Raw genomic sequence first — 15,770 nt, 5'->3', positions numbered from 1 at the left:
ATTTCAAGTGTTGCCATAGATTTTCAAGCCGATTTAAGTAAATAATTTAACTAGGCACTCAGGAACATTCAATGTCGTCTTGGTAAGCAACTCCAGTGTACAGTATATTTGGCCTTGTGTTTTAGGTTATTGTCCTGCTGAAAGGTGAATTTGTCTCCCTGTGTCTGTTGGAAAGCAGACTGAACCAGGTTTTCCTGTAGGATTTTGCCTGTCCTTAGCTCTATTCCATTTATTTTTATCCTAAAAACACTCCCTAGTCCTTGCCGATGACAAGCATACCCATAACATGATGCAGCCACCACCATGCCTGAAAATATGAAGAGTGGTACTCAGTGATATGTTGTGTTGGATTTGCCCCAAACATAACGCTTTGTTTTCAGGACATAAAGTTCCTTTCTTTGCCACATTCTTTGCTGTTTTGCTTTAGTGCCTTATTGCAAACAGGATGCATGTTATGGATTTATTTTATTCTGTACAAGCTTCCTTCTTTTCACTCTGTCATTTAGGTTAGTATTGTGGAGTAACTACAATGTTGTTGATCCATCCTCAGTTTTCTCCAATCACAGCCATTGAACTTTGTAACTGTTTTAAAGTCACCTTTGGCCTCATGGTGCAATGCCTGAGTGGTTTCCTTCCTCACCGGCAACTGAGTTAGGAAGGATGCCTGCATCTTTGTAGTGACTGGGTGTATTGATACACCATCCAAACTGTAATTAATAACTTCACCATGCTCAAAGGGATATTCAATGTCTGCTTTTTCTTAAAAACTAATCTACCAATAGGTGCCCTTCTTTGCAAGGCATTGAAAAACCTCCCTGGTCTTTGTGGTTAAACCTAGTTTGAAATTCACTACTCGACTGAGTGACCTTACAGATAACTGTGTGTGTGGGGTACAGATATGAGGTAGTCATTCAAAAATAATGTTAAACACTGTTATTTCACACAGAGTGAGTCCGTGCAACATATTATGCGACTTGTTAAGCAAATTGTTACTCCTGAGCTTATTTAGGCTTGCCATAACAAAGGGTTTGAATAATAAAGACATTTCAGCTTTTCATTTTTAATTAATTAGTAAAGATTTCTAAAAACATCATTCCACTTTGACATTACGGGGTATTGTGTGTAGGCCAGTGACCAAAAATCACCATCCATATTAAATTCAGGCTGAAAAGTCTAGGGGTGTGAATACTTTCTGAAGGCACTGTAGAGGACAGAGAAAAACCGACCCCCGATATAATTTTGGATGCATTTCAGGCGCACATTAGGAGGATGATAATCTCATACTTGGCTAAAGTTACATCTGATTTAGAAATTACAATTACAATTAAAGAAAAATTAATCACTATCTTAGAAAAAGCCCATAGAAAGTCTAGAAAATAACAACATGGGGGAACTTAAGCAGGAATATGATCTTTTACTTTTGAAGAGAGACAACAACTACAGGTTAAACTCAAATAAAGCATACTATTTAATGGCAAATAAACCTGGTAAATATCTCACAGCTCTCACAAAACAAATACATGCTAAACCACTTATAATTTTAAAAGATAAAGATACAAAAGTGGTAATTAGAAACAACAACGCGATTAATTACAATTTTAAAAGCATCTATGAAAATGTATATAAATCTGAATTAAACAACAGTTTGATGGATCCTATAGCCTTCTTACACTCAACAACTCTAAAGCAATTATCAACGTCACTCAATTCAGTACATCCTAGTTCCATGTATCAAACAGTTATTTCAGTTATATTAAAATCAGGAAAGTCTGGCGAGTCCCCTGCTGATTATAGATCCATACGTTTAATAAATTGTGACAATAAAATATAAGCAATATAAGCTTATAAGCAATAGAATGGCAAAAGTCTTACCAGACTTGATTCATATCAATTAAACAGGGTTTATTAAAAATAGACACTTACAAACAAATACAAGAACATGTTTCAGTTTAATACAATACGCAAAAAAACAAGAAATAGATTGATCAATAATGGCTGTTAATGCCGAAAAGGCTTTCAACCATCTTGAATGGCCTTTTCTATTCAACACTTTGGAAGCTTTCAACTTTCCAGCTGAAATAATACATTTAATAAAAATGTCCTAAAGCAAAAATATATACAAATAATACATTATCTGATTAAATTGCTTTAGAAAGGGGTGCAAGACAGGGGTGTCCCCTCTCCCCCCTCATGTTTTCACTAGCAATCGAACCGCTTGCAGAAAGAATTAGACAGGACCTAAACGTAACAGGTATCAGTATTGGTAATGAATATCAACTAAACGTATTTGCAGATGATCTCCTGATATACCTGACCAATATTGATAACTCAATGCCCCCTTTGCTAAAAATATTTTCAGAATACTCAAAAATCTCAGGATATAAAATAAGCATGGGAAGAAATCTGTAAACAATTCCTGGAAGCGGAACATTTCCCAGTACTCCATGGCCTGCATACTCACCAGATGCATACGACAGTGTGTTCCAGTTCCTGCCAATATCCAGCAATTTCGCACAGCCATTGAAGAGGAGTGGGACAACATTCCACAGACCACAATCAACAGCCTGATCAACTCTATGCGAAGGAGATGTGTCGCGCTGCATGAGGTGTGTAGTGGCGCAGTGGTCTAAGGCACTGCATCGCAGTGCTAGCTGTGCCACTAGAGATCCTGGTTTGAATCCAGGCTCTGTCGTAGCCGGCCGCAACCGGGAGACCAATGGGGCGGCGCACAATTGGCCCAGCGTCGTCCAGGGTAGGGGAGGGAATGGCCGGCAGGGAGGTAGCTCAGTTGGTAGAGCATGGTGTTTGCAACGCCAGGGTTGAGGGTTCGATTCCCACGGGGGGCCAGTATGAAAAAAATAAAAATAATGTATGCACTAACTGTAAGTCGCTCTGGATAAGAGCGTCTGCTAAATGACATAAATGTAAATGTAAATGCAAATGGTGGTCACACCAGATAAATCAAAACAAATTTTATTTGCCACATGCACCTTATACAACAGGTGTAAATCTTACAGTGAAATGCTTACTTACAAGCCCTACCCAACAATGCAGTTTCAAGAAAAATAACTGTTAAGTAAAAAATGGATGAGTAAACATTTTAAATTAAAAATAATTAAAACAGTAGGGAGGCTATATACAGGGGTTACCGGTACAGAGTCAGGGATAATGCAAATAGTCCGGGTAGCCATAATTAGCTGTTCAGGAGTCTTATGGCTTGGGGGTAGAAGCTGTTAAGAAGACTTTTGGACCTAGACTTGGCGCTCTGGTACCACTTGCCGTGCAGTAGCAGAGAGAGCAGTCTATGACTAGGGTGGCTGGAGTCTTTTACAATTTTTAGGGCCTTTCTCTGACACCGCCTGGTATAGAGGTCCTGTATGGCATGAAGCTTGGCCAAGTGATGTACTGGGCCGTATGCACTACCCTCTGTAGTGCCTTGCGGTCGGAGGCCGAGCAGTTGCCATACCAGGCAGTGATGCAACCAGTCAAGATGCTCTTGATGGTGCAGCTGTATAACCTTTTGAGGATCTGAGGACCAATGCCTAATCTTTTCAGTCTCCTGAGGGGGAATAGGCTTTGGTGTGTTTGGACCATGATATTTTGTTGGTGATGTGGACACCAAGGAACTTGAAGCTCTCAACCTGTTCCACTACAGCGCCGTCGATGAGAATGGGGGCGTGCTCAGTCCTCTTTTTTTTCCTGTAGTCCACAATAATCTCCTTTGTCTTGATCACGTTCAGGGAGAGGTTGTTATCCTGGAACCACACGGCCAGGTCTCTGACCTCCTCCCTATAGGCTGTCTCATCGTTTTCTGTGATCAGGCCTACCACTGTTGTGTTGTCAGCAAACTTAATGATGGTGTTGGAGTCGTGCCTGGCCATGCAGTCATGGGTGAACAGGGAGTACAGGAGGGGACTGAGCACGCACCCCTGAGGGGCCCCCGTGTTGAGGATCAGCGTGGCAGATGTGTTGTTACCTACCCTTACCACCTGGGGGTGGCCCGACAGGATCCAGTTGCAGAGGGAGGTGTTTAGTCTCAGGGTCCTTAGCTTAGTGATGAGCTTTGAGGGCACTATGGTGTTGAACGCTGAGCTGTAGTCAATTAATAGCATTCTCACATAGTTGTTCCTCTTGTTTCTGGGATAATGGTGTTGATGTGAGCCATGACCAGCCTTTCAAAGCACTTCATGGCTACAGACGTGAGTGCTACGGGTCAGTAGTCATTTAGGCAGGTTATCTTAGTGTTCTTGAGCACAGGGACTATGGTGGTCTGCTTGAAACATGTTGGTATTACAGACTCAGTCAGGGACATGTTGAAAATGTCAGTGAAGACACTTGCCAGTTGGTCAGCGCATGCTCGGAGTAAAAGTCCTGGTAATCCGTCTGGCCCTGCAGCCTTCTGAATGTTGACCTACTTAAAAGTCTTACTCACATCGGCTAAGGAGAGCGTGATCACATAGTCATCCGGAACAGCTGATACTCTCATGTATGCTTCAGTGTTGCTTGCCTCGAAGCGAGCATTGTAGTGATTTAGCTCGTCTGGTAGGCTCGTGTCACTGGGCAGCTTGCGGCTGTGCTTCCCTTTGTAGTCTGTAATAGTTTGCAAGCCCTGCCACATCCGACGAGCATCGGAGCCGGTGTAGTACGATTCAATATTAGTCCTGTATTGACTCTTTGCCTGTTTGATGGTTCGTCAGAGGGCATAGCGGGATTTCTTATAAGCGTCCGGGTTAGAGTCCCGCTCCTTGAAAGCGGCAGCTCTACCCTTTAGCTCAGTGCGGATGTTGCCTGTAATATATGGCTTCTGGTTGGGGTATGTACGTACGGTCACTGTGGGGACGACGTCATCGATGCACTTATTGATGAAGCCAGTGACTGATGTGGTGTACTCCTCAATGCCATCGGACGAATCCTGGAACATATTCCAGTATGTGCTAGCAAAACAGTCCTGTAGCTTAGCATCTGCTTCATCTGAACACTTCCTTATTAACTGAGTCACTGGTGCTTCCTGCTTTAGGCTTTGCTTATAAGCAGGAATCAGGAGGATAGAATTATGGTCAGATTTGCCAAATGGATGTCTAGAGTTTTTTCTCCTCTGGTTGCACATTTAACATGCTGATAGAAATTAGGTAGAACAGATTTAAGTTTCCCTGCATTAAAGTCCCCGGCCACTAGGAGCGCTGCCTCTGGATGAGCATTTTCCTGTTTGCTTATGGCCTTATACAGCTCATTCAGTGCAATCCTAGTGCCAGCATCGGTTTGTGGTGGTAAATAGACAGCTATGAAAAATATAGATGAAAACTCTTTTGGTAAATAGTGTGGTCTACAGCTTATCATGAGATACTCTACCTAAGGCGAGCAAAACCTTGAGACTTCCTTAATATTAGATTTTGTGCACCAGCTGTTGTTTACAAATATACACAGACCGCCACCCCTTGTCTTACCGGAGTCAGCGGTTCTATCCTGCCGATGTAGCGTATATCCCGCCAGCTGTATGTTCTCCATGTCGTCGTTCAGCCACGACTCGGTGAAATATAAGATATTACAGTTTTTAATGTCCTGTTTGTAGGATATCCGTGATCGTAGGTCGTCCATTTTGTTTTCCAAAGATTGTACGTTGGCTAATAGGACTGATGGAAGAGGCAGATTACTTGCTCGCCGTCGGATCCTTACAAGGAACCCCGACCTACGTCCACGATATCTCTGTCTCTTTCTCATGTAAATGACGTGGATTTGGGCCTTGTCGGGGGTCTGTAGAATATCCTTCGCGTCCGACTCACTGAAGAAAAAATCTTCGTCCAGTACGAGGTGAGTTACGTACAGAATAAATTACAAATAACGTGAAAAAACACACATAATAGCACAATTGGTTAGGGGGCCGTAAAACGGCAGCCATCTCCTCCGGTGCCATGTATTCTAGATACTGACTGGTTTTCTGATCTACGCCCCTACTTTTTTTTAAAGGTATATGTGACCAACAGATGCATATATGTATTCCCAGTCATGTGAAAACCATAGATTAGGGCCTAATTTTGCATTTATATTTTTGTTCAGTATAATAATGACTCAATAATCCATGCTTTCTGGGAATGCTATAAAGTCCGGAAGTTGTGGGCGGAGCTAGAAATGTGGCTGTCAGAAGTATTACAATGTAAACCTACTTTTAATGAGTCTGTCTGCATATTTCAAGGCATGGCAAATGGGGGTGTAGTGAGATACCCGATGGGTTGAACGATTCTCTTCTCCCATACACAAAACATTTTTTATGCACGCATGACTGTAAGTCGCTTTGGATAAAAGCGTCTGCTAAATGGCATATTTATTTTTATTTTATTCATCACTCATCTTGAAAAAACGTATAGTAAAAACTTGGAAATCAATCAATCTGCCATCATTAACACAATGGAAAAATCAAATGATTTATTATTTAAATATAGAATAAGTCCTCAGTAAAGAGTTACTATACTGCAGCGGAGACTCTAATTATCCAATGGGCACTGTGTTTATTGTAGCGTATGTGATGCAGTAAGGGAACATAGAAATTATGCACAGTTTTCAGTTGCCACAACCGAATGGCCTGTGGTGGGATGGAGAGCTCTGTTTATTCCTAATCCTAACCGGGTTAACCCCAGCCCTATTCCAGTAGTGCTGTGGGGTCTGGTATTTCCAGCATTCATGTCCAGGAAAAAGCCACTGCGGTCCTGAGGGCCACTGAGTGGGACGGTTTAGAGAAACACAAACACACACACACAGACATGCACACACACACGCATGCACGGCAATGCTCAAACACGCCATTACACCCACTTACACCCGTGCATATACACACACAGGTTTTCACATGTCAGAACACGCTTGCACACACAAACACACACTCTCACCAAAACACATGTACATGTGTATTTGAATTGAGACAGAAATGGCTTTTCAATATCTACATTGCTGTATATACCGTTTAAAACCCCAAACCACCACGGTCTTACTGACCTGAAGGTCAGCTAAGGTTTGCTGGGAGCAGCTGTTGTGCTTCATGTCAATTCAAACTGATAATCTCTCTAGACAGTACACACAACAATGGCCCATTTCTCTATGGGTTGGTAACATCTGAAGGTTCTCTTTGTGAAATTCCCTTTTTCGTGGAATCTCCCCCTCTCTCCACCCCCCAAATAGACTAAGGACACCCGGTAGGCTGAAAGATGCCTGAAAAAGCCCTTCTGTGTTTGATCATCTTTCTGTGTCAAAGACAAACCCCTCCCACATTGTTTACTCAACACACAACAAAACAGTAAAATGTGGTTACCATGACGACTAGGTTTTCCGTGGTGGCCCCCAGGGCCTCTAGTGACTCAGGTTCGTCAAGGGGTCTCTTGTAGTGAAACGCCGTCCCTGCGATGTCAAACTTCCTGGGCCAGTCGATGGTCCACGCTCCGTTGATGTAGTAGTCATCTCCCTCCGACTTCAACGCTACAGAATGGCACAGATAGAAGAGGGTTACTAGTTGGATTTGTACCCACAACACTGTGAAGATGGTGCCGGAGGGGATGGCTGCCGTTTTATGGACTCTTAACCAACCGTGCTATTTTGTGCGTTTTTTTGCAACTTATTTTGTACATAATGTTGCTGCTACCGTCTCTTATGACCAAAAAGAGCTTCTGGACATCAGAACAGCGATTACACACCTTGAACTGGATGAAAATGGTTTCTTTAATGAGTCGGACAAGAGGGATTTGCTCCAGATACCCGACAGGGCCCTCATCCCCGTCATTCGCAGTAGAAAGAAAATGAGATATCGCGGAAGGAGATCGGGGTGCTTGGTAAGGAGCCGGCGACGAGTGGTTAATCTGCCTTTGCCATCGATACTATTGGCCAACTTACAATCGCTTGGTAACAAAGTGGACGAACTACAGGCACGAATATCCTACCAACGGGACATTAAAAACGGTATTATCTTATGTTTCACAGAGTAATGGCTGAACAAAGACATGAATAACATACAGCTGGCGGGTTATACACTGTATCGGCAGGATAGAACAGCAGCCTCTGGTAAGACAAGGGGTGGCGGTCTATGTATATTTGTAAACAACAGCTGGTGCACGATATCTAACAAAGTCTCAAGGTTTTGCTCGCCTGAGGTAGAGTATCTCATGATAAGCTGTAGACCACACTATCTACCAAAATAGTTTTCATCTATATTTTTCATAGCTGTCTATTTACCACCACAAACCGATGCTGGCACTAGGATTGCACTGAATGAGCTGTATAAGGCCATAAGCAAACAGGAAAATGCTCATCCAGAGGCAGCGCTCCTAGTGGCCGGGGACTTTAATGCAGGGAAACTTAAATACATTTTACCTCATTTCTACCAGCATGTTAAATGTGCAACCAGAGGGGAAAAAACTCTAGACCACCTTTACTCCACACACAGAGACACGTACAAAGCTCTCCCTCGCCCTCCATTTGGCAAATCTGACCATAATTATATCCTCCTGATTCCTGCTTACAAGCACAAACTAAAGCGGGAAGCACCAGTGACTCAGTTAATAAGGAAGTGGTCAGATGAAGCAGATGCTAAGCTACAGAACTGTTTTGCTAGCACAGACTGGAATATGTTCCGCGATTCTTCCGATGGCATTGAGGAGTACACCACATCAGTCACTGGCTTCATCAATAAGTGCATCGATGACGTCGTCCCCACAGTGACTGTACGTACCCCAACCAGAAGCAATGGATTACAGGCAACATCCGCACTGAGCTAAAGGGTAGAGCCGCCGCTATCAAGGAATGGGACTCTAACCCGGAAGCTTATAAAAAATCCCGCTATGCCCTCCAACGAACCATCAAACAAGCAAAGTGTCAATTCAGGACTAAGATTGAATCGTACTACACCGGCTCCAATGCTCGTCGGATGTGGCAGGGCTTGCAAACTATTACAGACTACAAAGGGAATCACAGCCGCGAGCTGCCCAGTGACACGAGCCTACCAGACGAGCTAAATTACTTCTATGCTCGCTTCAAGGCAAGTAACACTGAAACATGCATGAGAGCATCAGCTGTTCCGGATGACTGTGTGATCATGCTCTCCGTAGCCGAAGTGAGTAAGACCTTTAAACAGGTTAACATTCACAAGGCCGCAGGGCCAGACGGATTACCAGGACGTGTACTCCGAGCATGCGCTGACCAACTGGCAAGTGTCTTCACTGACATTTTCAACCTCTCCCTGTCTGAGTCTGTAATAACAACATGTTTCAAGCAGACCACCATAGTCCCTGTGCCCAAGAACACTAAAGTAACCTGCCTAAATGACTACCGACCCGTAGCCATGAAGTGCTTTGAAAGGCTGGTCATGGCTCACATTATCCCAGAAACCCTAGACCCACTCCAATTTGCATACCGCCCCAACAGATCCACAGATGATGCAATCTCTATTGCGCTCCACACTGCTCTTTCACACCTGGACAAAAGGATAACCTATGTGAGAATGCTATTCATTGACTACAGCTCAGTGCCATTAAAGCTCATCACTAAGCTAAGGACCCTGGGACTAAACACCTCCCTCTGCAACTGGATCCTGGACCCAGGTGGTAAGGTAAGGGTAGGTAACAACACATCCGACACGCTGCTCCTCAACACGGGGGCCCCTCAGGGGTGCGTGCTAAGTCCCCTCCTGTACTCCCTGTTCACGCATGACTGCATGGCCAGGCACGACTCCAACACCATCATTAAGTTTGCCGATGACACAACAGTGGTAGGCCTGATCACAGAAAACGATGAGACAGCCTATAGGGAGGAGGTCAGAGACCTGGCCATGTGGTGCCAGGACAACAACCTCTCCCTCAACGTGATCAAGACAAAGGAGATGATTGTGGACTACAGGAAAAAGAAGAGGACCGAGCCATTCTCATCGACGGGGCTGTAGTGGAACAGGTTGAGAGCTTCAAGTTCCTTGGTGTCCACATCACCAACAAACTAACATGGTCCAAGCACACCAAGACAGTTGTGAAGAGGGCACAACAAAACCTATTCCCCCTAAGGAGACTTGGCATGGATGCACCATCGAGAGCATCCTGACTGGTTGCATCACTGCCTGGTATGGCAACTGCTCGGCCTCCGACCGCAAGGCACTACAGAGGGTAGTGCGTACGGACCAGTACATCACTGGGGCCAAGCTACCAAGACTATTTGCATTGACCCCCCCCCCCCCCCTCTTTTACGCTGCTGCTACTCTCTGTTTATTATCTATGCATAGTCACTTTAATAACTCTACCTACATGTACATATTATCTCAATTACCTCGACTAACTGGTGCCCCCGCACATTATCTCGGTACCGGTACCCCCTGTATATAGCCTCACTATTGTTATTTTTACTGCTGCTCTTGAATTATTTGTTACTTTTAGTTTGTATTATTTTATATTGTATTTTTTGTGATTTGTTTTGGTATTCTTTCTTAAAAATGCATTGTTGGTTAAGGGCTTGTAAGTAAGCATTTCACTGTAAGGTCTACACCTGTTGTATTCCGCGCATGTGACAAATAACATTAGATTTGACTTAATTTGATTTGATTTGTTAGCCCTCTGAGATAAAGGCAGGAGGTATGCGCTGGCTAAGACACATTTTCAGCTCTCAGGCATTGTTGAGCGTACTTAAAAAAGCAGCATGTTAAAATGCTGACAAGAGTGGTGAGCCAAAGACTACCCGGGAATGGTTGCCAAGACAACAGGTGGTGGCAATATTTTGGTGTGATGTCATCACCATCATTCATCATCAACATCGTCGTACTGTAGCTCTCCTAGTGTCATTGGCAACTTTCTTTCCTCAACAGACACTGTGCAGCGCTCAGGGTGAGCTCACACACACACACACACTCTTCAGGTGAAAGCCTGGAAGAATCCCATGAATACCATTCCTGCTGGTCGTCAAAACAAAGGAGTCGTCTCCAAGCACAACACATCTCAAAATATCCATTTTCTCAGAGTTGAAATGGGGCCAAATTGAGGAGAAACGATCCAAACACTGTGTTCTCTCTCTCTCTCTCTCTCTCTCTCTCTCTCTCTCTCTCTCGATGATTCCTCATGCGTATGCACTTCGCAGCATTTACGCACTTTATTACAACAATATTTATTTTACTCCTCCTGTTTTGGGGGATAGCTTACAGAATTCAGTCTTTACTGCCACCTCATCTACACACCTGCACATTAAAATGGTGAGCTCTCAGTCCATCTCCACTGCTAAAGGCAGCCTCACACAACTTTACCAAGACCAAATACTCCCATAGCCTTTGGGGTCTGTCACAAATGATATTCAAAACAAAATCACACATTACTTGGAAGGGAAATAGAGAGTGCGATCTACACAATAGGACACAAAGTGACAATCGTTAAACTTGTATACAATCATTTTTTGGGGGGATATATAGACATAATTCTATCCACTTGAATCCATGAGGGCCTCAGGGCTGTCACCAAAGGGCTGTAACTCTAACAACGCCTGATGTTTCAAAGCCTGATTTCAGTCCTCCATCAACACCCTGAGCTGTAAATTCACCACACTGTCACACGGCTAACCCCCTAGTTAATGTCAGCTCAGACAACAACACTAAATGAAATGGGCTTGTTTGATTGTTTTGATTCTGACTGTCAGAGCTGTGAATGTTGTTCTGTTTCGTCTGGAATGAAGAGGGAGAGACCAACGCGAAGACTCCCACTGGACATGCACTGAATATTTTTTATAATGTTGAAGCTATTAATTTAGTGTGAGTTAAAAATACTTCATGGCATTGTCTGCTCTGCTCTAGACTGAGAAAGCACTAGGTGGTGAGGAAAACTGGATCTTTAAACAAAGAACTGAACCAAACTGCTAATATGAAACAGGTTAATTTCATACTGCTTCACATTACTGTTAATTCATTGTGTGGAGTTATGGATTGGCCATAATGACTTATATCATTCTCAGATATATAGATTGTAAAGAAATAAAGGATTATCAAAATAATTAGAATGATGACCGTCACTTTTCTTGTTTGTTTCATTTTATAATGTTTGAATGAGATCACTTACCAATGTAGTTTTTGGACATGGCAATTTCTTTGATTTCTATGTGGACTGATCCCCTTGGTATCTGAACCACCTCCATGTAGCCTGGAAGAGAACAGGAAAAAAACATTACCGACACACAGTATTTTTAGATGCATTACTGGACATACCATAGAAGGAGAACGTGATTTTGTCTCTCTGTAGACTAGTCTTGGACCCAGAGCCAGGATGAAGCCATATCTCCACTCCGAGTCCTTCACTGGATGATGTAATTAATGCAAATATATTATGTTTCCATTTATGTTTTGACAACATGTTTCTCAACTCCCAAAACCATATGCTTTATCATTGGGTGACAAAAGGGGAAAAAACACACAGATTTCCATGAAAAATGAAGTGTTTGACTACAGTGCTCTGTTGGCCCTAGGACAGGGCTGCTCTGCCAAAAAGACAATACGTTCCTGAGTTTTTACCTTGCTTTTCTGCACGAGGATGTGTCTCCCAGAACGTGCTTACAAACTTGTGGTGTTTGGCAGCTTTCAGAAGACACAGAGGAATGGACCCTCTCTGAAACACTTACTCTTCTCTACACTGCTGTCCTTTCTACATTATACACTCTCCTTCTCTAATCCTCTTCTTCTTTACACATTACACATCCTTTTTTATCTCTACACTGAGTGTACAAAACCTGTTAAATCCACTTCAATCAATGTAGATGAAGGGGAGGAGACAGGTTAAAGAAGGGTTTGTAAGCCTTGAGACAATTGAGACATGGAGTGTGTATGTGTGCCATTCAGAGGGTGAATGGGCAAGACAAAATATTGAAGTGCCTTTGAGCAGGGTATGGTAGTAGGTGCCAGGCGCACTGGTTTGTGTCAAGTACTGCAACGCTGCAGGGTTTTTCACACTCAACAGTTTCCCGTGTGTATCAAGAATGGTCCAGCACCCAAAGGACATCTCCAGCCAATTTGAAACAACTGTGGGAATCATTGGAGTGAACATGGGCCAGCATCCCTGTGGAACGCTTTCGACACCTTGTAGAGTCCATGCCATGATGAATTGAGGCTGTTCTGAGTGCAAAAGGGGGAGGTTCCTAATGATTTGTCCACTCAGTGTACAGTGAGGGAAAAAAGTATTTGATCCCCTGCTGATTTTGTACGTTTGCCCACTGACAAAGACATGATCAGTCTATAATTTTAATGGTAGGTTTATTTGAACAGTGAGAGACAGAATAAAACAACAACAAAAAATCCAGAAAAACGCATGTCAAAAATGTTGATTTGCATTTTAATGAGGGAAATAAGTATTTGACCCCTCTGCAAAACATGACTTAGTACTTGGTGGCAAAACCCTTGTTGGCAATCACAGAGGTCAGACGTTTCTTGTAGTTGGCCACCAGGTTTGCACACATCTCAGGAGGGATTTTGTCCCACTCCTCTTTGCAGATCTTCTCCAAGTCATTAAGGTTTTGAGGCTGACGTTTGGCAACTCGAATGTTCAGCTCCCTCCACAGAATTTCTATGGGATTAAGGTCTGGAGACTGGCTAGGCCACTCCAGGACCTTAATGTGCTTCTTCTTGAGCCACTCCTTTGTTGCCTTGGCCGTGTGTTTTGGGTCATTGTCATGCTGGAATTCCCATCCACGACCCATTTTCAATGCCCTGGCTGAGGGAAGGAGGTTCTCACCCAAGATTTGACGGTACATGGCCCCTTCCATCGTCCCTTTGATGCGGTGAAGTTGTCCTGTCCCCTTAGCAGAAAAACACACCCAAAGCATAATGTTTCCACCTCCATGTTTGACGGTGGGGATGGTGTTCTTGGGGTCATAGGCAGCATTCCTCCTCCTCCAAACACGGCGAGTTGAGTTGATGCCAAAGAGCTCGATTGTGGTCTCATCTGACCACAACACTTTCACCCAGTTCTCCTCTGAATCATTCAGATGTTCATTGGCAAACTTCAGACGGGCCTGTATATGTGCTTTCTTGAGCAGGGGGACCTTGCGGGCGCTGCAGGATTTCAGTCCTTCACGGCGTAGTGTGTTACCAATTGTTTTCTTGGTGACTATGGTCCCAGCTGCCTTGAGATCATTGACAAGATCCTCCCGTGTAGTTCTGGGCTGATTTCTCACCGTTCTCATGATCATTGCAACTCCACGAGGTGAGATCTTGCATGGAGCCCCAGGCCGAGGGAGATTGACAGTTATTTTGTGTTTCTTCCATTTGCGAATAGTCGCACCAACTGTTGTCACCTTCTCACCAAGCTGCTTGCCGATGTTCTTGTAGCCCATTCCAACCTTGTGGAGGTCTACAATATTGTCCCTGACATCCTTGGAGAGCTCTTTGGTCTTGGCCATGGTGGAGAGTTTGGAATTTGATTGATTGATTGCTTCTGTGGACAGGTGTCTTTTATACAGGTAACAAGCTGAGATTAGGAGCACTCCCTTTAAGAGTGTGCTCCTAATCTCAGCTCGTTACCTGTATAAAAGACACCTGGGAGCCAGAAATCTTTCTGATTGAGAGGGGGTCAAATACTTATTTCCCTCTTTAAAATGCAAATCAATTTATAACATTTTTGACATGCGTTTTTCTGGATTTTTTTGTTGTTATTCTGTCTCTCACTGTTCAAATAAACCTACCATTAAAATTATAGACTGATCATTTCTTTGTCAGTGGGCAAACGTACAAAATCAGCAGGGGATCAAATACTTTTTTCCCTCACTGTATATACTAGTCTCTCACTATGTGTACTTGCTCAGTGGAGAGACCTCATGACCTTTCACCTTTTCTCCAGTTTGTATGGAACTAAAACATTTGCACACCTGAAGTAAGGAGCCCTGTCAGGTTCTGTCCCCAGCCTGGGTCTTACCTCCTCTGGGTAGAGAGTCATTGAACAGTCCCTCTGTGGCCTCACAGCTGCTGCCGTCCCCTCCACACACCCGACAGCGGTCCTCCTTGGCGTCCGAACCCAGGATGTTGTCACAGCCTACGTGCTGAGAGAGGAGACAGGGTACCATGTTATATTACTTTAAGTATAACTTATACCATAGTAATAACACTGTTTAATAGTACCATAGTAATACCATAGTAATAAAGAAAAATGCTAAAGAAGTGACTTTATGTCTGTGGAAGCTGCATGGAGCAGCAGTTTTACGTCAGTTAAAACACTGACTCATGATTGGATAGTACCTGGTTAATAACCGTAGAACGACAGTTGGATGAGAGGGTCAGACTGAACAGTCGTTGAACAGTCGTTGAACAGCCAGTCTCTTTTAGAGAGCTACGGTAAAGTGAGTATTTCATAGTTGTATAGACTCTTCTAAAATGTGATAGGGAGAATTATGGGTGTCACCTTAATGACAGGAGAGAAAAATACATTTATTCTCACACATCCCTCACATTCACTCTCTCTCTCGCCCCCTTTCTTTCTTTCTTTCTTTCTCTCTCACTCTCTACTCTCTCTGTTCTCGCTCTCATTCTCTCTCTCTCCATCCACATTTCTCTGCTCTATCCCTATCTGTTTCTTCTCTCTTTCATTTTCTCTCTGTTCTCTCTCTCCCTCTGTCTTTCCCCAACACGTGCGTAGGCCTACATAAAGCATTTTGAGTATTTCTGAGCAGCCTCCAAGCAGACGGTGTTCCAGAGATTTATCACATCATGTCAGAGACTCTAGAAGACTCTAGAAGGCCAACTGCTGCTGAAATAAAAAGACACATTGGACTGTGACTAGGAATAAGCATGT

The 15,770-nt window shown here is 43.6% G+C and overlaps 1 protein-coding gene across 1 annotated transcript in view; it reads right to left on the bottom strand.

The window, feature by feature from the left end:
- adamts6 (ADAM metallopeptidase with thrombospondin type 1 motif, 6) overlaps positions 1-15,770 on the bottom strand; it is a gene marked incomplete at both ends in the record, with an annotated part of 82,235 nt that overhangs the window by 12,302 nt on the left and 54,163 nt on the right. Inside the window, 3 exons of the mRNA XM_084159689.1 lie at positions 7,301-7,464; positions 12,057-12,137; positions 14,898-15,021. Of these exons, the coding sequence (XP_084015815.1) occupies positions 7,301-7,464; positions 12,057-12,137; positions 14,898-15,021 (369 nt within the window). The remainder of the gene's footprint in view (positions 1-7,300; positions 7,465-12,056; positions 12,138-14,897; positions 15,022-15,770) is intronic.

This window comes from Coregonus lavaretus (assembly GCF_964263955.1).
Source record: "Coregonus lavaretus genome assembly, chromosome: 4".
NCBI lineage: Eukaryota > Metazoa > Chordata > Actinopteri > Salmoniformes > Salmonidae > Coregonus > Coregonus lavaretus.
Note: the sequence above shows the minus strand (reverse complement) of the source record. Positions and strands in the feature narration are given on the sequence as shown.